The sequence below is a fragment of the Xiphias gladius genome, chromosome 9, assembly GCF_016859285.1.
Source record: "Xiphias gladius isolate SHS-SW01 ecotype Sanya breed wild chromosome 9, ASM1685928v1, whole genome shotgun sequence".
Classification (NCBI taxonomy): Eukaryota; Metazoa; Chordata; class Actinopteri; order Istiophoriformes; family Xiphiidae; genus Xiphias; species Xiphias gladius.
The window spans coordinates 19,596,314-19,618,006 of record NC_053408.1 but is presented as its reverse complement, the minus strand read 5'-3'; the positions used below and the strand labels follow the sequence as shown (position 1 = coordinate 19,618,006).

Here is a 21,693-nt window from a genome sequence, read left to right as displayed (position 1 = left end):
CGTACAGAATCTGTTAAAAGGGATTTTTTTTCTATGTTGTATAATTCTGTTTGTTTTTTATGTCATAACTTATGTATATTCTTCACGTTGTGAATAATGTTATTTGAGCTAATGAATTACCCCAGTGACCTTTTTACTTTCCATTACTTTCCATTGATTTTATTTATATTTAAATGACTGCAAATAAGGAAATTCTAAATATACAGTGCCTGTAAACATAATGCAATATATTTGTAGAGATCTGTTGTTTTTTTCTAATGATCTGTGAAGAATAGCTCAATAAATCAGCTGTGATTCTAAATTGCAAAATAATAAGACTTTAAAAGGACACTGCTGACTCTGATTTTACATTCAGGTTGATTTGACAGTGAAGAGGAACACTCACTGGTTTCCTGTGGAGGATGTTTGTCAAGTCTAAGAAGGCAACCCCGATGACGTCACAGTGATGTCATCGGGGTGTCAGCTTGGGCTAATGCTAATTTTTGACAGAAAGTCTTTGTTGCAAGCTGTGGGCACAGAGTTTGAAAAGGCGGGGCAGCGAGAGTCTGTAATAAAAGCTGCAACTGGTTGCATTCTAGGAAGTGTAGTAGGACCCAGTGTCTTTGGAGCTTGAACCATTTCATACCGTCTCCTGTGAGTGGAGTCCTCCAACTTTATGGGAGTGCAAGACTAAATGGAAGGAATGGCCCTTTAAAAAGTCCATAGGTGTTGAGTACTTTTTATGGGCACTTGTACATTTAATATCCACTGGGACAAATCATTTGTATTGACTGTTGCACGTATCTGTCTGATTAAAATTCTTCCAGTGGGAAGCCATCCGTCCTCAGTGCAGCCTGGTTCTGTTTTTTTTGGTTTGTTTGGGTCTTCGTTTTGTTTTGGTTTTTTCAAAATAAGAGTCATTACTAGCCTCGGCGTCACCACGCTTTGTTTCAAGTTCTGGGGCAAAAACAATCCTGAAATAAGTGGAAGCAACTGCACTGGAAACAACGGGAATTACCCAGCAGTCCCACTGGCAAAAGTCGACCAAAGAGAAGCAACATCTCCTCCTGAGGTGACCGGTTTCTCTTGAGAGAGAAATGCCATCAAGGACCCGCGGAGGAGCGCACGAGCTCCGCCGCTCATCTCCTCAGCGACACGAGGCCGAGAAGAGGGGCGTGTGTGTGTGAGGGGGTGTATCAGGTGGGTATGAGTGAGTGTGTGTGTGTGTGTGTGTGTGGGGGGCAGCCTACAAAATGAAAGAGTCAGCTGCACTGGAGGAGCAGATGTGAGAGAAGTAGGGGCCAGACTCGCCGCGATAATTAGCCGCGGATATATTAACGGACATAACCGGATTATGAGGATTTGAGGGGGAGACCTCGCCAGAATCCGGTGTCATACAAGGCGGAGGATTAAGTTAGGCGTCTTCACTCCTCCGCTCGCCGTTATGGGGATAGACCGGCGGCGGAGAGCGTCGCTGGCTCTCACCTTGAACTTCGTCGCCTTGTTCCTGGCCGTGTCCGCCCTCACCACCAGCTACTGGTGCGAGGGGACGCGGAAAGTGGTGAAGCCGTTCTGCACCGGCCCGGTCACCGCCAAGCAGCCCTTCTGCATCAGGTTCAACAGCTCCAACCTCAACGACACGCGGCTGGTGCAGTACATCTGGGAGACCGGCGAGGACAAGTACGTGATGAGGAAGTTTCACACGGGCATCTGGTTCTCCTGCGAGCAGAACATCAACATGACCGGTAAGTTGTGGAAGAGAGGCGCCGGGCCGCGCGTCCACGGAGGCACGTCGATCCGGTGACCCAACAAAAATAAGGCAAAGTCCGTCAAAAACCTTTTGAATCCTGCTTTTAACGCAGACTGGGTCCGGTGAAGAGTCTCAGAAATGGATGTGAAAGTTACATTTATTACGTGAACGTAAGAATCATCTCCAATCTCAACACCTGCTCCTCGGTATTGAAAAGAAACAGGTTGTTGGGCTCGTTTAGAGGATTTCAGGTGAGGATGTTTGGTCCATAACAGAGACTAATAACACAATGTCCACGCTGACGTGCTCAGATCGCTTGTTTTGTCTCACCGAAACCCAAAGATATTTAGTTTGATATCCTTCAAGACTAGAAAAAGCAGAAAATGTTCACACTTGAGAAGCTGAAACCAGAGATTGTTTGGCACGATAGAGTGTTTTTCGTTTGATAAATGTCTCAAATGATTAATAATGATAATAATAATGAATTATAATTAACTTTCTGTCTCCGGATAAATCAGCTGGTCATTGCGGCTTAATTTTAAGGTCTCAGAAAAAAAAAAAAAAAACAGGAAAAAGCAAGATTAGATGTGTATCATATCCACTTCAGAGCTGCTGTTTCATTCTCTTAGCCACAGCATTTACAACTGTGTGTGAAAGCTGTTCATCTGATTTATTGGTCACTTCCAGATGAACCGGCTAAGAGGTGCACGTCCCCCAGCTGCGGATCCGGGAACACGTAGCTCCAGAATCCGTGTCTGTCTCCGGAGCGCTGCAGAAAGCGTTTGTTTTGTTGACAGCAGAATTTCTGGCCAACACGCCGCTACAAGCTTATTTGAGGCAGGAGGTTTTGACATGCAGGGGGGGAGGTGGCAGAGCTTGTTATTGCACAAACACAGAAAAGAAATCCCTCCACAGATTGGATCAAATGGGGATTTTTTTCCTCCTTTTTTTCCTTCTATATATCACAGCTTTATCTTTGTCGGACAAAGTGAAATGGGCTACCTGTGACTCTCTGTTCCAATCTGGAAAAAGGGTGGATGACAGATAGCCCACTGATCAGCGTGTTGGAGGGGTGGCCATCCTGTCACGAAAGTGTCAGTGAAATGTCTCATGTATATTCTTTTACAGGTGAAACATGCAGAAATTTCCTTTATGTTGCACCTTCAAATGAAAGAGGTAAGCATATATTTATAAAATATTGTTGCATATACACATGTTGTCGGTGACATGGAAACATTCATACTGCCAGCTAGTTACTTATTTATGAGCATGTGGCAATGCATTGCAAGCTGACTGCTGCAAAAGGAACATAAAATCGTGGATCGTTTTTTGCAGCGATTCAGTGTAAAAAAAAAATCTAAAAAGCAAGAAAAAAAAGCAACAAGGCGTCATCCAGCTGTGTTTTATAAAATTAAGAAGTTGATTGTGCTGATCACATGGGTTTAAGTGTCATGAGAGGCTGACAAGTTGTCCATAAAAGGAAATTAGAAAAAGACATTTTTTTTTTCAGGTTTTCAGGTTTTCATCTTGAGGCCTCAAATCTTTAGCTCTTTGGTTATAAAGGCTGTTTTCTGATTGCTCTAAGTAAGCTGCTTAGCACTGTGGTGACCATTTTGACTGAAGTGGACATTTTGGAAAAGGCATTTAAGACCCTTTGTCACTGTGATTAAATCCTGGCCAACACTTTCTGCCAACGGGTTTCCCTGTATCAATCAAACAGCTGTTACAACATTTATGGGCCTGCAAAAGCTGCACCCATTCCTCCTTTAATCTTTAAGCCTTCACTGATTTCAAAGTCACATCAGTAGGCTTACTGCAATGAAAATATGTCCATCATGCTGGGGTGAGTCAATAGAAGGCTTCCAGTGGGCCTATCCCTCCCTCAAACAAAGGCGTCTTCCCCCTTCTTCGTCTAAAGTAATAAGGTTAACGAGCGAGGGCTAAATCTTCCCCATTACAGTGTTGTTGGCAAAATCAATAGTTCTTGGTTGAGTGACACAACAGTGCTGGGGAGTAACTGATCACTTGCACTGTTAGGTAATAAGTCAAGTGTTGTCTCAAAAATTCAATCACTTCCACACAGTCTCGTGCCTCCTAATCAGTTCCCTCGGCCCTCCTCCCGTGCACAAACTGGCTCGTCAGTGCATTACTCAATGTTTAGCCTGTTACTCGTCATTTTTCTTTCCACCTCACTAGTCAGTCTCACGTCTTGCTCGTGATGGCTGTTTTTCGTTTGGGAGCGGTTGTTAGTTCGTCATGTCCATCAGAGTAGCGAAATGATCCAAGGGAATAGTTTGGAAACATTTCTTGGAAATATGATTGTTTGCTTGCTTTGACAAGAGTGACACGAGAAGAACGATACCACTTTCGCGTGCCGGGAGGCCGTCGGTATAAAGAGTGGAAGCAGGCGGAAGCGGCTAGCCTGGCTCTGTCCAAAGGTGACAAAATCAACACATTATCTCACGTTATGTAAAAACCAATGTGTAAAAACAACAAGATGTGTTTCTGCGGGGGTCTAATTCTCTTCAAGAAAGCAAATAAGATTATTTCCTAAAATGTCGAGCTATTCTTTTGTGAATTTTTATCTCTCACCGTCAAGTCACAGCAACCTGTATGTCTACTTTCACCCACGGTCGACGCTATTTTTCCAGCAATGTTTCTGTCGATATTTTTGTAGTCAAGCACAGGAAGATGATGTCCCCATCCATAGAACGTATCAGATTTTGAATCCAATGGGCTTGGGGCCAAGAGCCACAGACAGGGTAGGGAAGTCAGACAGTATTGAGAGACAGACTAACACTTTGTTGGTTTTGGACTTTTCATGGGATTTGTGGACAAAAACTGAAGGTACAGAAAAACAAAATCTTTATCCTTTAATCCTGCCGACAAACCTCTGATTGGCTTGGTTCTTTTTCCAACTATGGAAACAATCGTCACTCTGCACAACACCAGACCTATGTGGCTCGCCGAGAAAAATACAAAAAGTGGGCAGCAATTTAGAGGTCTGGAACCGGACAACTCCATGTTTTGGAGGTTTTACTCAAATACAACCATACACCGACCCTGAAATCACAGAGCTCCTCGGACACTGAAATCACAGCGTGGATGCCAGCGCTCTCAGACGGGAGGGTTTTCTGGCATCAAGCGACGCCACCTGCTTTACATCCAGTTGAGACCTTCACTCTCTTTTGCAGCAATTTCAACTGCATGCTGCTCTACCACATGCTGATATTATATGATTAACATATTAGGTATCACAGCAAAATAAGGGCAAAACTCCAGTTTCAACACCTGATATGTCCTTGAACGTTTTTCCTAATCCTTTCCACCCTCTCACTCTAAATTTAATTGAAGACATATTTAACTGAAGTGTGGAATTCAATTAAGAGAAGGTAAAAAAGACTTTTTTAGCTGAAGGAAGTAACTCTATCCATAATTCATACAGGGATATTTTAGGTAACAGGCATATTACTTTAGTCCGCCTTGTGATTAATTAACCACACAATAACTACCTGCCATTGGGTGATGTATGCAATTACACAGCTTACATGCACAGGCTTTTAAATCCACTGATATTTCGTCCTACCACGCACACCGCCGTGAGCCCAGGATGTTGTGCGCCTCTTGGTAGATCATATATCCTTTCTCTGACTGTGAAGGTTAATGATATGGGTAACGGGGTCACTGGTCCACCTTTCCCGACTCATAGTCCTCCCCTACCTCCTCCTCTTGCTTTGCCTTTCCTTACCTATATTTTTTCTCAATTCCCCACCCCCGTCACTCTTCTCTCTCACTTCCTGTCGCTACACCCCCCCCATCATTCGCTCAACCGTGTTCATCCCCACTCCCACAACATGAGTATGTCTTTTTTTTGTTTTCCTGTCTTTTTCTTTCTCTTCCTCTTTGCTCTTCCTTTGCCATAATTAATTCTCCCCCCAGGAGTGCTGTGGCTCTGCATTGTTGCGGAGTGCCTGTACATCCTCCTGCTGGCCACCGGAGGCATCCTCATGTCGATAGAGGTGTGTCACTTTGGCAATGTCATCGACGGCCTCAAGCTCAACGCCTTCGCCGCCATATTCACTGTGCTCTCAGGTGAGTAGCGTCGTGATATTTGCATCAAGATATCACATGGAGTATATTTAAATGAATCAAACCAAAATGTTGTGCCTGGATGGTTGCACACAGCAATACCTGCCCTGTGTTGTTTTTCTTAAAGTTGAACTGGAATTTGAATTTTCCTCACTTTTTGCGTAAGGAAACATAAACTTTGATGATACTGCAGATATTGTGTGCATTTTTACGCTTTTTAAAAGAAGATAAAATGTTGTTTGGACATATTTGTGGAAATAGTGTTTTAATTTTGGGTGGCCATTTTCTTTGGCCCCGGTTGACTAACGTTTGAGACCTGGAGAATGTCATGGCCTTTGAATGTTGATAATATGCATTTTCTCACCTTTCTCAACAAGCCCACATAAGGCTGGCTAGTGATTTAAGCTGTCTGCGCCTTTACAATGTTCACCATTTGGGAGGACCCATTGCACTGCGGTAGCTAGTTAACCAAGCTTGACAACGTTAGTGCTGATTAATGTTATTTCAACTCCTGCTGAGTCAATGGCAGCTCCTGTACACTCAGTGGAGTGTTTGTCCCACATTATAGAAAGGAGGGGTTGTAGCTGGCACCAGCCATCTCTCTTTCATAGGTCCAGGTGTGTTGACAAGAAGACAGTAGTATTATCTAGTCCTGTAATCTCAGCACTTGGTATCCTGTCATTCAAATTGTGACAGGGAGTAATGTACAGAGTCACGGGCTGTTTCCATCACTTACTTATTTCAGTCCGAGAGACTTATGTCAAGGAAATGGCCATTTGTAGCAGATGCTTACACGGTTAGATTTGGCAGAAAAGGCTCTGATCTTTGAGAAAGCTGTTAAAGTGGAGGAGGTGGTGGTGGTGGAAGGAGCTGCGGCAGCAAGCGTTGGCATGAGCCTAATCAGCAGAGTTAGGTGTTGAGTGGCAGGTTATAATGTCCGCACTGTACACCTGCATGGATATTATTGGACGCTCCTAGCGAATGACTTTGGAGCAAACTGGAAATGGCTGATGCCCATCAGTCAATACGAGCGCGACTTCAGTGTCCGGCCTGAACTAACGTTACACTTCATATAGTGTATTATATGTACTGGAATTATATGTACCATGTACAAGGGCGGCAAGGTGGTGCAGTGTTTAGCACTGTCGCCTTACAGCAGGAAGGTTCTGGGTTCGAACCCCGGTTTCTGTGTGCATGTTCTTCTGTGGGCCTGTTCTCTTTGCATATTCTCCCTGTGCCTGTGGGGGTGACCTCCGACAGGCCGATAAATTGGCGACTCTAAATTGCCCGTGGGTGTGAATGTGAGCGTGACTGGTTGTTTGTCTCTAAGAGTGTCGGCCCCTCTGATAGACTGGTGACCTACCCAGGGTGTACCCTGCCTCTCGCCCAATGTCAGCTAGGACTGGCTTCACCCCCCCCGCAACCCTCAAAGGATAAGCGGTATAGCTAATGGATGAACGGATGGATGTGTGCATTTTCCAACATATGGTGCCCTGAAAAATGACACAATGGAACTACAACACTACTGTCCATGGCATAACAAGTACCATATGCTGATTAGTAAACACCGCTGCGCTGGGTTGCGGAAAGAATGCAGTATCCTCCGACCCTGCTCCAGCCTCATAAAATCCTAGCTCCTGTCCTCTTTTTCTGCCACAAAGTGTCGCAAAGTCGTTCCCTCATCACTGCTCTAGGTGCATTCAGAGAGGAGCCCCAAAGCAGCTTGTGAATTGACTCACTGTATTTCATATCATACAGAGCCTGCGCCAGATACATAGCCGTAATCTGTTAGAGAGGCTTTCAGACATTTAGTCAAACATCTATTAAACATGATTAACACAGTACCACAAGACACAGAAATATTAAACACAATGTGTGCTAGAGCGAGGAAGTCAACTTCTCTGAGAAGACTCATTTTCAGTGTGATATATCATACAGCTGCTGCCATAAATCTGCCTTTGTGTTAAATTTCTCAGACCATGTCACGGTCATAAAATGGCCTATAAATTTCATCAGCAACAACAATAGGATGCTGAGACAAAATTTTAATTTCTATCCATTTCTATCTGCGACACTTATTAGAATATCGGGCAGTCTCTCTGCCTTCTCCAGACTTTTTTTTGGAAGAATCGGCAGGGAGTTACTGGGTTCACGGGGGCTCATTAATACCGTGCGTCATGACCTCCTCTCCAACAGTCTTTGCAGTTTTTTTAGCGTTTAATGTTTTATTCTTGAAATGCACTATCCTGGAAACACTGCTGTATGACATTTTGCAATGAGATGCAATGAGATTTTTACAACATGAGATACAGTAGCATTAAGACTTAAAAGCGTTGGACTGATGGGATCGTATAAACAGCTTCACCAAACTATCTTTCCTTATTTATTCCCATTACCATTGTACTAATTCAATGTGAAAATAACAACACGTCTGCTCCTTTGTGTTCGCATCGTGCTGCTCTGCAACATCCAGACAACAAGATGGTTTTCTGGAGAAGCCGATTCTTCATTTGTGGAGCCACTGCTGTCAGTCCTGACTGTGATGGGCACAGCTGCTCAACCACACCCGGGCTGTAGAGGCGGCAATAGCTGGAGTCTCTCTCTTTCCCTCAATTCAGTTCAATTCAGTTCGCTTTATTGGCATGAATGTCAGGTGAACAATATTGCCAAAGTGTCGAGGATAATACAGTTCAATAATAAGAAGAGGAAAAAAAAAATACAGTTCATTAAGTGAAAAAAAATTAAATAAATAAATAAAAAGTGCAAGAAAATGGCGAACAACAATGAACACGTGTATATGTACTACAGGCTGTGTCAAGTTAATTATTTGTCACATTCCCTCGGTTTGTGACATGCAGTCACCTACTGTGCAGCTAAGATGCTGCCTGTCCCTCTCCGAAAGGAACCTGTTGCGTTTCACTGTCAACAGCTCTGCTAAGTTTGGGATTAACAATTCAGATTTCTTCAAGTATTCCACTCTGATGATATCATATTGGTCACATTTTAAGAGGAAGTGCATCTCTGTCTCCACCTCACCTGTCAGTGACAACAGACTCTTTTCTCTGTTGCTATCCAGGACGTATTGTATCATCCTCCCTCTGTGGTTAGACTGTGGTCACTAGGTCTGTATTTGGTCTGGATCTGCCTCTGACTGTAAAGAGGTACTCTGCTAGTTTATATTCATGGTTTAGGGCCAGATAGCAATTAAGTTTGTTCTGAGTTGTGGTTTGATTCGTCCAGCGTTCCAGATAGGCATCTTCTGCGAATTTAATAATTGGGTTTGCTCTGATTCGTGGTTTGAGAGCAGTGCTGGTCCGAGTTTGACCGGTACTGGGTGTTATTTGATCAGCGCTGCCTCAGGACTGGCTGACAGAAGGGACTCTTTTGCGTTTTAGGGGCTCTATTTGAGATGTAAGCAAAATTTAAATGTTCTTTTTTTAATGTTAATAATCAGTGGGCAATGGCCTAATTCTGTCTCACATGCATCCTTTGGTGTTTTTCTTTGGATGTTTATCACGGTCCTCATGACTGAGTGGATCCCACACTTCACTACAATAAAGGGCAATTGGTTGGATTACACTGTAAAATATTTTAGTCCAGATTCTTACTGGCGTGTCTATTTTGTAAAATTTAATTCAAAATGTATAAAATTCTCTACATTCTTTTTGTTGAAAAGAATTCACATCCAGATCATAGTTACCTGAGGCACGGATTGTGAACCCCAGGTGATCATAATATAGGGTGTGATCTGTTTCCTAATTTGAATTTGAAACGATATTTGGTTTCTTTTGGAAGATGGTGATTTCAGATTTGATAAAGTTGACTGTCAGGGCGCGGGTTTGACAGTACTGCTTCAGGAGGTCCAGGTTCTGTCGTAGTCTTTCTTGTGTGGGTGACAGCAGTCACTAGGTCGTCAGCACAGAGCAGGAATTTAACTTCCGTATTGGTAAGGGGTTAAGCCAGGGGTTCTGGATTGGTCCAGCAGTACAACTAGGTCACTAATGTAGATGTTAAATAGAGTTGGAGATAAACTGTTGAAGAGACCTGTAGTTTTGTTGCCAATTTTGACTCCAAATTTATTACTGATGTTCTTTGACTTAATTATGTCCTACAGTTTATCCCCTACACCAATTTGGAGTGTTTTATAATTAAATCCCTCTTGCCAAATAGAATCAAAAGCCTTTTTAAAATCATTAAAAACCTGAAATTGTTACCCTTGTTTTTTTGGTGCTCGTGATGATTAATTAGAGTGTGTAGTGTTAGTGTGGTCAGTGGTGCAGTGATTGGGTAAAAAGCCAGTTTGCCCTTTACTCGGGGCAGATCCTCCTCTGCATGTTTTAAAAAAACCTTTCCAATAGATAAATCTCATAAATAAAACAAGACCAGCTGCAAAAAAAAGCAGTTCTCATTCAGTCATTCAACAGTCGTCTATCTGTGATCAGTGATTTTAAATGTCAACATAGCCAATCGCACAGCTCTTGCCATAAATGCTTTACGCCGATTTTTGCAGAAAACCTCACATATAGGAACCGGCAGCACTTGGTTGAGGTTGAACTCCTGCACTTTGTGCGCACATCAACCACCCCAGACAGTCTGCTGCCGTAATCGTCACTCAGCCCCCGACGTTTGTCATCACAACGCAACTGGTAAAACAATTCAGTACTGTATGAATCTGAATATGGTCTGTTATTCAGGGAGTAGTGAATGAGTAAGCAAGGGCGTGATCTCGAACAGAGCCACGGAGTAAACAAAGGGCATTGTCAAACAGATGGGACTAAATGGGTAACAACAGTGGCTCCCAGCAGGTTAACTGGCTGTGTGGCGCTAGGAATTGAAGTGATATGATTAACTACTTTTAGTGCCCACCCACACAAATATTGCACAAGTCAAATTGCCTGTACCAACATTTTCTATGCCCCTTGGAGAACGCTAATGTAGAAGGGTTTTGTCGCTGCTGGAAAATACACCAATCAGGTACGTTAAAACCAGTTATGGGTTTTAATGTTGTGGCTGATCAGTGTATATCAGTTTTATGTCGGTTTTTAAGCTTACAAGTCAAAGAACCAAACCTGAGGATACAAATTTCCTGGGAAAAAAAGAATTTTGAGATTAGTTCAGCTTTAAAACAATTGGCCAATCACATATTCAGGCCAGTTGCAGCCTCTCAGCCACTGAGAGATTTCCAGCCAGTTTGCAGTCCGCCTCCCTCTCTTGGCGAAGGAATTAACAATGACTTTCTTTCTAATCCACTCTGTGAAAATAATCTCGACCACCACACTCTGGGCAGCGAATCAGCAGCAAAAGATACTCTGCTCAACAGCAATGACTCGCAGCATTTTAAGGACTTGACAGGTCAGAGTCAGAGTCCGAAAATGTCTCAAAGAGCTGCGACCTGGGTCCACACTTTGAACATATTCTTTGATGTTTAAAATGTGTAACATATGCACTGGGTCCTTTTTTACTAGCAACAGCCAGGCAGTGCCAGTAAGGCTGCCTTTTGACTCTAGAATAGCCTGAATTCTGGAGTACATGGAGTCAGTATCACGCTTTTCGCATTTGTCAGTCTTGCACCTTAAAATTGATGCTTCGACAGACACAACCAGAGTGAGTAGAGCAACCATGTGTGGAGCCAGTAACATTTTATCAGGTGCACAAACAAAGGCTTTATTAGGCAGAGTGTTTCCTTAAGATGACAGCACCCTTCAAGTTTAAATGTTAACAAACCTTCATCATGTGCTCCGCGACTCATCTATTCATCCGAGTTCGCTGCTGATCTCATCCTTACTAGCTTTTTCTCTGAGAGTTAGATGAGAAGATCGATACCGATCTCATGTCTGTACATTCACTACAGAGCTGGAGCCCAGAGGCAATTAGCCTAACTTAGCATAAAGACTGGAAGATGGAGGAAATTACCAGACTAGCTATCTCCAGATGTCAAAAATACACTTACCAACACCTGTAGAGCTCTCTAATTAACATGCTCTTAACATGTACCTCATTTGTCTAATCTATTCACAAGTAGAAATGTATGTCTTTAGGAGTAGCCAGATACGCTCCGTTCTGGTATAGGTTTTTGTACAGGCATGATTGTACCAATCCCGTCAACCTCACTGTGACTTCCCCGTGCTGGTAGCTGTATTGTTGAACTTTAGACGGAACCACACTAGCTGTTTCCCCCCGCTTCCATTCTTTATGCTAAGCTAGGCGATTAGCTGAGCTTAACCCACAGACAGGCGAGTGACATCAATCACCTCATCTCACTCTCAGAAAAAACAAGAATAACTGTATTTAACTATTCTTTTTAAGTGGGAATTTGTCCATTATTAATAAGGGTCAAGATACCATTTTACTTACCAGCTCTGTTGTAGTGATTTGGGAAACACGACTCTGGCAAGTACCGCTTTGATTGGGGCAAGGAGCACAAGCCTCTTACAGCTTTCCAAAAAACTCCAATTTACCATAAAGCATCTCAAACACTTGTTTTTAAGCATGCACATAAGCTAAATCGAAAGTAAGCTGCAAACTCAAACTGATGAATACCCCCAGTAAATTAGCTGGCTACTCGACCAAGGAGTTGATCTGCTGTGCTATGCACAGGGGTCTACTTTGAGTGTTTGCATTTGGTCAGGCTCGAAGACAAGTGTTTGAGGTCATTTCTGTTGAACTGAAGTTGAAAAACAACAGATTTCCCCTTTATGTCTCTATTGGGTTTAGATAAGGAGTGAAGTCCAAATTTTAAAGACTTAAGTCACTGTCATATTCCAGGACCTATCTTGAGATCTGCAAGTATTATCTTCTATAAAGCATTCAGCACGACGTCTATAAAGGAATGTCCCTAATGAGCAAAGTTTAGATAATCTTGTGTGCTACGCTTTTTACTCCACTGACGGAGGTCTGGAGAAACTCTTTTCAGAAACATGGCATACTTAGACTTTGCTGAGCCTGAGAATGCATATTGATCAGTTTAGAGTTTTTCTTACTATGACGAATGATTTGAATTTGAAGTACAGAGTCAGCTAAATCCCCCTTGATCTTGTTGGCATGTGAAGCAATGAACACGCTGTGCGCTTACTGGTTAGATATCCTCCAGGCTATGCATGACTTGTTTGGTGTCTCATGATTGTCATGGGACATTTATCTGTCACTGTTGTACAGTAAACTGGTAATGATATTTCTATTTCTTTAATATCAGGAAACTCCATGGTAACACTTTGCAATAAGGTACATAAAATCCAGATTACTTACCAAGAAACCATTAAGCAACAAATCAGGGATTGTAAATCAATCCCAGAAACACTATCTTGCTGTAGTTAATACTCACACATGTACTAAATGTGTATTCATCCACAGCAGAAAATAGTCGCCAACAAATGCACCACTCGTGCCTTTTTTGGTAATGTTTGCTAAATACTGCCATGCCTGGCTGTTTTAGGAAATTACTACTCAACTTTTTTTTTCTGATGAAATAATATACAGTGGGGAGACCACTGGGAGACCACTTTCCAAGACCCCAGACTTTCGGACCCCACTGTATTTGTGATTACTTTTTAATGACTTACATCACCAAAAGGAAACCTTGGGCTGAGGGCTGAGAGCCTCAGATTGGTTTTGGTCTTTCACAGAATTTATCCTTTAAGGCTCTTCAAGAAAATGGTGCAGCATCATGTGCTTAAACTTAACGTTTACCTTACAATGAATTACCCTTCTTCTCTCATCCCACCATACACTTACGTATAGAGAAGAATTTAAAAAAACAAAAACATTTTAATCATGAAATTCAGAGAACATACACATTGATATTTACATCCATATACTCCATTATTAACCCCTAACCCTAACAGCCACACTAAACGCTACCCAGCTAATTATTAAACATACAGTATGTTAAGTTATTGTAATACATGCATCTTATTCTTTATTATCAGTTCAGAACAAGTTTATTTTCTATCAATAACAACACATTCATTTGTTGTCTGATGTCAACATGTCCTTTGCCAAGGACAGATGTGCAGGCTAAAGCCTTCTCTGGCATCTCAACCATCATACCATGCTGTATGTGTGTGTTTGTGGATGAGTGTGTGGCACTATAAAGTATTCTGCACAAATGCGCTAAATAGAAGTGCAGTCCTTTTACTAAATGTCATTTAACAGCTGATTCAGAGCTAATCAGGAACAAGTCGTCCGGAAATTGTTCAGTATGCATATTCCAAGATAGCTGCATATAATCATTAGACTAAAGCTCATTAACCATCTGTTTTCAAGTAAGTTATCATCATTTATAGTCCTTTATTTAGAGTTATTCTGCACACTTGTTACTTGTCCATCATTTGTCCTATGATGTTTTGGCTTCTTGGGGGCAGCAGAACAAGCTGTAAATACAAAATACATATTATCACCTTATTTAGTGGATATGGGAAACATGTTAGCAAACAGTTGCCTATTTGCACATCCAGCACACCAGAGCAACATTAGCGTAAATTAGGAGTTTTTCTTCTGGTCACCTGGTGTAATTAAGTCGAATATTCAATATTGTTTTAGCTCTGTTTTGGTCTCAAACAACCCCAGAGGGAAATATCTGGATCTATAGCTAATAAAAAGACCACTGTGTTCACCAGTAGCAGGTATCAGTCTGCTTTTTTGGCGCTGGGCAGGTAGTGTATAGTGGGGTTTATCGGAGCTGTCCAGCAGAAAAAAACAGTCTGCCGTCTGCGGAAAATGAGGTTGATGAGAGTGGTGGGAGTCAACAAGAACAGTAAAGTTATGTGTCAGAAATAAGAAACAATTGGCTGAAAGACATTAAAACGCTCCATAGATTTAATGCCATCTGACCATTTCACATTGCATGTATTAATTTGATCTATTATGAATATAAAAATTTGATTAGTGCATCTTTAATTTTAAGGTTTTCAAGAAGGCTAATGCAGCTCCACGTTAGAATGAGAGCCCAACCAGGCTTCTGTACTGAAGCCCAAATATTTCTGGCACCCAAACAGGAACAGACAACAAGGTGAACTGTATCTTAACTAGATCCTACATGCCTTTTCTGCCCTGGCAAACACTGTCTGGGAATCTTAGAAGGTCCCTAATAACCATGTACAAATTCCCTCAACAAAACAACAGCTATACCTCGTCATCCCGACAGGATAGGATATGAAAAAAGAAAATATTTGGGTTTAGGTGCCTTTTACATCTGGCAGGGGCAGTCCATAGGTTCAAAGAATGGACACAGTCTTCGGTATCAGTGTATCACAACAGAGAGGAATTGTTGTCCAATATTTCAGTCCTCCAGTTGTGGTACCCTCAACTTTTCATTTCTAGCTGACAGGGGTCAAACCCAGCATGTTCTCCTGCTGCCGAAGCCTCTAAAGCTCAGGCTCCAGTGAGTTATGTTTTCATGGCCGTGCCCTGGCATTCTGCCTGTCCTAACTTTCAGTCGAACAGTAACTGAACCTCTCAGCCCCCCTCTGCATTGTCTTATGTTTAATTTATATGTGACTTGCTCTCTGGAGAAGTAAGCTGTTTGCATAAATGTGGAGGTGAAGCCTGACGTTCATACTGAATGTAGTTCTTATCCTTGAAAAAAAGAAAAGTTCATTTTGACATTTTTTGGGGTATTTGTCCCAGCCTGTTGGCTTTTTAACGGCTTCCCAGGCTTATCTTAGGGTTTAGTTTCCTTGTAAAATGTCTGAATGAAGGAAGGCTTTTAGACGTTTTTTTCTGCTTTTAATGGGGTGAATAGATTGAGAGTGGTTATGGTAATGAGGTCCACAGTAACAACAGAAGGGACCAGATTAACCTTTATTACACATGTCAGTCATCTGGGGAATGATGAGAGTGTATGAAGAGGTAGAGTGAGAGAATGATGGAAAAAAAAAAAGTGTGCGGAAGAAAGACAGAGACACAACTTTTTTTTTTTTTGTTGAGGATAATTTTTGATGTGGGTGTTTAATTTTACAGTTCCTGTAAAAACAGCACTTTCCTCAGTTTTTAAGTGATTGTGCTGCAAGTCCACAAAAAACACTCAGTGCTGCTTTTATAGCCAACCAAAACATGTGACCTGATGAAGCAGTGGGGTTTTTTTTTTTTCAAACTTAGCTTTAATTGTTGCTTATTTCGTCATGAATATTTAATGTTAGAAAGAAATATTTATGATTTCCAACCAAAGTTTTTAGGGGCTCTAATAGGTCCATGTCTGCGGCCAAACCTTGTTTTTTTTGTTTTTGTTTTGTTTTGTCGCATTTTCAACAGAGAAACACAGATGGTGGGTGTGAAATGCCGACTTGCTTCAACTTGCATTTTTGTTACTGTTGTTTACCTTGTAGCACTATAATTCACCAGCCAGTTTTTTGAAATGCCTAAACACTTCCGCCCACGTGGAATCAAGATTTTGTTGGACCCATCTCGCGCAGTGTGGTAATCAATGAGCCTGCTGGTTCACCATTATACAACAGTGTATAGGCGTCTTTAAAATGAAGCAGTGTCTACATGCAACCCCTCATCACAGCCATTTTTTTTCCTTGTTTTTTTCTTCCCTGTTCTGTTAATCATCTTGTGACTTCTTGCTGGTTGGGAGGCAATGGACAATAGGATCGACTGCCTCTTGTAACCGAGAACAAAATGAAATAGAATCACAGGGTTTTCCAGACATCCCTATAATGAGGAGAGGCGTCACTGAGGCCTGTGCGTGACATACCTTGCTCAAACAGAGAAAAGAAAAACAGAACAAGATAAGGAGGGAATATTGTGTGGTGTGTATAATTTGATAGATCAAAATTCCATTAAAAACCTTTTATTCATTGATGAATTCATTTTTTCATCTGTGGTCAACCTCGCTGCCCCTTCTGACCGTGGAGGTCATGACAACGTGTACAGATGGCACTAAACCACTTTCTCTCTCTAATTCGGCTGAACTGTGTAAGGAGCGTCGTGTGTCCTTGTTGAGTGCTTTTGCACTAAAAATAAACAACCTTCATCGACATTTTTTGTCTTCATATAGGGTGAACTGACCTTGCGTGAGCCGAAGACGCTCATTTTCCACATGACAGAAGGTGGCAAGATCTCAGATTTCTTTCAGTCGTCCCGACACAAAGCTGCCTCTGATCTGGGATAACTGGCACTGGGATATCTTGAGGAATAAACATGAGCATTGATAGGGATGAGATGAGAATTTAGGTGTTTGGTGCTGAATCTGGTGCGCTCTTGTTCAGTCCAGGGATTTGGGAGGCTTATGTGGTAATCGGATTGGTAGGCTACGCAAGCTGGTTTTTATTCCTGCTCTATTTTATGGGTGACGGTGGAGTCCAGTGTGATGAGAGCCAGAGCCCGTGCTTTAGCTAACAAAATCTGGAGCATAACTGGGGGAAAAAAAAAAAAAAAAAGCAGACACAAATGGAAAAATAAATGAATGGGAGTACAGAAAACGAGACAAGCGCTGGAAGACAAGGAGAGACGGGAAGACGTGTTCTTGAGAAAAGGACACGTGGCACTGATTAAAGGAGTGGAAGATGAAAAAGTACAGACAGAACTAGATGTAGGTCTCTTAAATTAGCTCGTCTGTACCATCACTTCTGTACCCGTTGCTGACGGCAGGTCTGTCACACTTTGGATTTCTCCACATGCAAAAACAGTGTGTATGTGTGTGGGGCCACAGTAAGAGAGATAGTCAGCATATAAAGCCTTTCGGAGACCAAAAAACGCAAATGCAAAACTGTAAGGAGTGGATTAGACAGTGTGTTTGTCCGCTCGATCGTACAGCGGAGCCCGTAAGTCTGAGACCACTTTGGTGTCAGACTTTTGGACCCCACTGTGGGACGGGACTTAGCAAACAGTCACTTGTCTCTGTTCCTTCTTTGACTCCTTTTCTCTTTATCTCACAAACGAAAACACTCGGATGTGATTACCATAGTTATCTCTCAAAATCTGCCGTTGCATCAGTTAATCCTATTTCTAAATCCCAGGCAGAGGCCTATGATTCATGCATAAGTAATTAACGTATCTACATTGTTGAGGACTGACTGAAATTTACTAAGATTTACTCATCCCAATTTTAAAAGAACGTCTTAACCAGAGAAACACAAATCTCTGTGGCTGGTCGCACACTGTTAGACTGTGCCAGTGATATCCTTTCTGCAGTCGTAGCTCCGGGCTGGAGACCCACTGGCCTGCCTCTCCCCCTCATAAAGCAGGACCGGCTCTCTTGTCTGTGCAGCCGTTGATAAGGACGTGCGATCATGGTCGGCCGCTGAATCACACCCAAACAGGAAACCATAAAATACCTGTGACGCACTTACAAACCTCAGAACCACCTGCATAATAAACATGACTCACCATAACAAAGTTCTACGACACAGAATTCTTTTTTTTTTCTTTTTCATGAGATATTGGACCATTTACTTGAACAATCATTTGGATTAAACCACGTGGGAAGTTTAGAGGGGAAATGTCTCTTTGGTGGAACCGCTAACCACTTGTAGACGCATGAAACTTGACAAGGGGCCCCAACAGAATACTACTTTGTGTGAGGGGTCACGAGGCAAAAAGGTTAGAAACTTCTGGTGTAATCTTTAACAATATGTTGCGTTTCATAAGGTTATCACATGTTTTTTATGTAAAATATGAATCTGTGAAGTAACCATAGCTGTGAAATAAATGTAGCCGAGTAATAGTGCAACTGAAATATAGTGAGGTCGAAGCATAAAAAAGAATTAAGTGGAAATACTCAAGTAAAGTACAAGAACCTCAAACTTGCTTAAGTACTGTATACACAGATCAGCTGATCTGTGTGTACTTGAGTAAATGTTCTCGGTTACGTTCTAGCACTGGTGGTGAGTGAGCTCAGATTTGGTGCTCTAGGTTGGAACTTGGGTCTGATGTGTGCTATGTGACAGACTTCATTTGGTTGATTAGTTTGCTGATTTGGGTGAGCTGGGAGATCTTCCACGCCATGTCCCAGAAAGTGGGCTCACGTCGTGTTCCGGTGGCTCCTCGGGCTCGCGTTATGTAACACTGCCACCGAGTGGTGGCTGCGGGGAAGTGAGTCGTCTCTCCGAGGGAGGGTGCCAGGGTGAGTGTGGGCTCAATCCTTCCTCCTTCCAGTGTCACGACGCAGCGTCCCCTCTCTGTGTGTGGCAGGTCTGTTGGGTATGGTGGCCCACATGATGTTCACCACGGCTTTCCAGCTGACTGTCAGCCTGGGCCCGGAGGACTGGAAACCGCAGACATGGGACTACAGCTGGTCATACATGTGAGTTGACATATAGTATTTGACAGTCTGCAGATAGGTACAGGAGGGAGGATAGATTCTTTCTTTTTTCTTTTCAACTAAAAACATTGCTTTGAAACAAAATTACTTTCATTTCCTTAGTTCATTTAGTCTTGGAGGAGATTATTAGGAATATTGAGATTTTTTTTTTTTAAGAGTGAGTCAGGACTATCTGGAGATTTTCTTTTAATCTGCAAAGCCTAGTACGTGGGGTGTATAGCTGTATATTTTGTTTTTACCACTGTAACTCACAATCATTTCCATTATAAGTTCATCTTTCCTAAGCCAAAAGTGACATCTTCAAATAGCTTGTTTCGCCCGACCACCACTCCAAACCCCAAAGATGTCTAGTCTAATCTCATATAACCAAGAAAAAACAGCATATATTCACATTTTAGAAGATCTAACCAGTGAATTTTTCTTTTCTATTTTTGATTACTTGTTTTAAGTCATGTTTTTTAATCAGAGTTGTTGATTAATTTTTACTGATCAGCTTATAACTAAATAGAGTAATCACTTCAGGTCTAATCGAATTAGATAAGGTCTTAGTTTATTTAAGAGAAGTTTGTTATGCATGCAAACCATAATGTATAATGATGCATAGTAGTGTATTGTAAGGCACTGAGATAAGAATGTATTTATTCATCAATACCCTGTTAAACACCGTACACAGAGCACATCTTTTTTGCATCACTTCAAGTACTATAAATCTAGTATTAATACCCTGTCACAAAATATAATGTATTCAATACTAACCTACACTTACACTGCATATCCAAAAGTATGTGGACAACTCAAAAACATTATTACCACATGTCATCGTTGAATCTCATTCCAAAACCATGGGCTGCAACGTGCCATGTTGAAACAGGAAGGGGCCCAACACAAACTGTTGCCAAAAGCTGAAAGCACACTACTGTCTATAATGTCACTGAATACTGGAGCATTAAGATTTAATTGGAACTTAGTAACCCCACCCACACTGTGAAAAACAGCCTTAGAACAAAAGTGCATCTTACATGGTGAATTTAATTTTACAGCTTTAATAGGTTTAGTATGAATAGACTTCAAAACAGGCCTGGCATTGTTTCTTTACGTTTTGTTTCTCTGGGGATGGCTTATCATACCGACCTTGTTTTCCTGTCACGTAATAATTACTTGATCGTGACAAAAATGGTCTTGATAGCTTGGGGCAATTGTTATGACAAGGTGATGAAATAATAGGACAACCTAGTGACAGAAATAATTATCTGGAAATTTCAAGAAAACAAGCTTTTTATGTCAAGATGATGAAACAACTTTAGTGACAATTTAAAGTAAAAAAACCATAACTTTTTTCCTGTTTCTCTCCCTCTCTGGCCTCTCGTTCAGAAGGCAGTTTTCAATATTATCTAGGCTATATTTTCAGCCCATTTCAGCAAATAAATGCAATATCCAGGACATTATCAGCTGATAAATCTGAATGAATAATGTACTAGTTTGAATAAAGAGGTTGAAACTGTGCGCGTCTCTCTCCTTTAGTCTGGCATGGAGTTCTTTCACTGCCTGCATGGCGTCCTCGGTCACCACCATCAACCGCTACACCAAAACCATCCTGGAGTTCAAGCACAAGCGCAGAAACATTGAGAAGAACCTGAAGATCAAGCAGAAGCTGTTGGAGCTGGACTCTCCGGAGCAGGTGTGGGACATGTACATCAGCTCGGTGCCCAGCACTGCTGAGGAGCTGCTGGACCTGTCGTCCAACGGCCGCAAACTCTCCAATACCTCCATCTTCCTGGACCTCAACGACCTGCCCGACCCACAGGGAGAGGAGTACTGCTAGAGGAGCAGCGTGTAGCATTTTCAGACAACAGTGTGTCATTGTCACGTTCAGTCTGATACAATGACACATAATTACTGTAGACAAATTGAGACCACAGTTGAGAGCTCTTGTAATTTTCAAAGTGGCATTAATCCGGTTTCTGGCCTTTTGGTGACAGTACTCCAGAACAAGCGGAATATCACACAGACATTTAACATATTATGGTGTTATAAAGTGGACATAGCCAACATGTTAGCTTTTCAAAACAGCTGCCTATTTTTACATGAAACTGTTGAGCCCATCTTTACAGACATAAAAATTTGTTTTAAAGCTGTATTAAATAGATTTTTAGGTCACTGGAAAGCACATTTCTTTAAACATCCAGCAGACATGGAGCAACATTAGCATTCATTTGGAGCCACCTTACAAAAGTAAGTCCAATATTTATCCTCCTTTAAGCTTCTGTTTTGTTTCGGTCCGCACTAACCTGTGAGAAAAAATGTCTCTTACAAAAAATTGTAGGCTGCAAAACCAAAACAGTGAGCTGAAAGACACTAAAAAGCTCGGCAGAGTTGAGGGGAACCGCGTTTGGGCGATAAATCTCTCTGGGTTCATCGCTACGAGTCTCCCCTTTGACATTGCACATAGTCATTTGATATTTTGTTAATATAGAATATTGATTCGTGCATTTTGGCTTTCTATTTCTAAAAGAGTGTCTCTTCTTTGATCAATGTCAGTGCTGTAGCTACCACTGCGGACACTGAAGTAGTGTCCTCTGTATCTGGGGGGAAGTGGGCTTTTTAGCAACCTGCT

The 21,693-nt window shown here is 41.9% G+C and overlaps 1 protein-coding gene across 1 annotated transcript; it reads left to right on the top strand.

The window, feature by feature from the left end:
* Window positions 1–1,283: 1,283 nt before the first annotated feature.
* Window positions 1,284–21,164, top strand: LOC120794501 (germ cell-specific gene 1-like protein). The gene is made up of 5 exons (XM_040135618.1): window positions 1,284–1,724; window positions 2,858–2,905; window positions 5,669–5,821; window positions 18,950–19,061; window positions 20,601–21,164. Exons 1-5 carry the CDS (start codon window positions 1,424–1,426, stop codon window positions 20,899–20,901), a joined length of 915 nt encoding a protein of 304 aa, XP_039991552.1. The 5' UTR covers window positions 1,284–1,423; the 3' UTR covers window positions 20,902–21,164.
* Window positions 21,165–21,693: the final 529 nt, after the last annotated feature.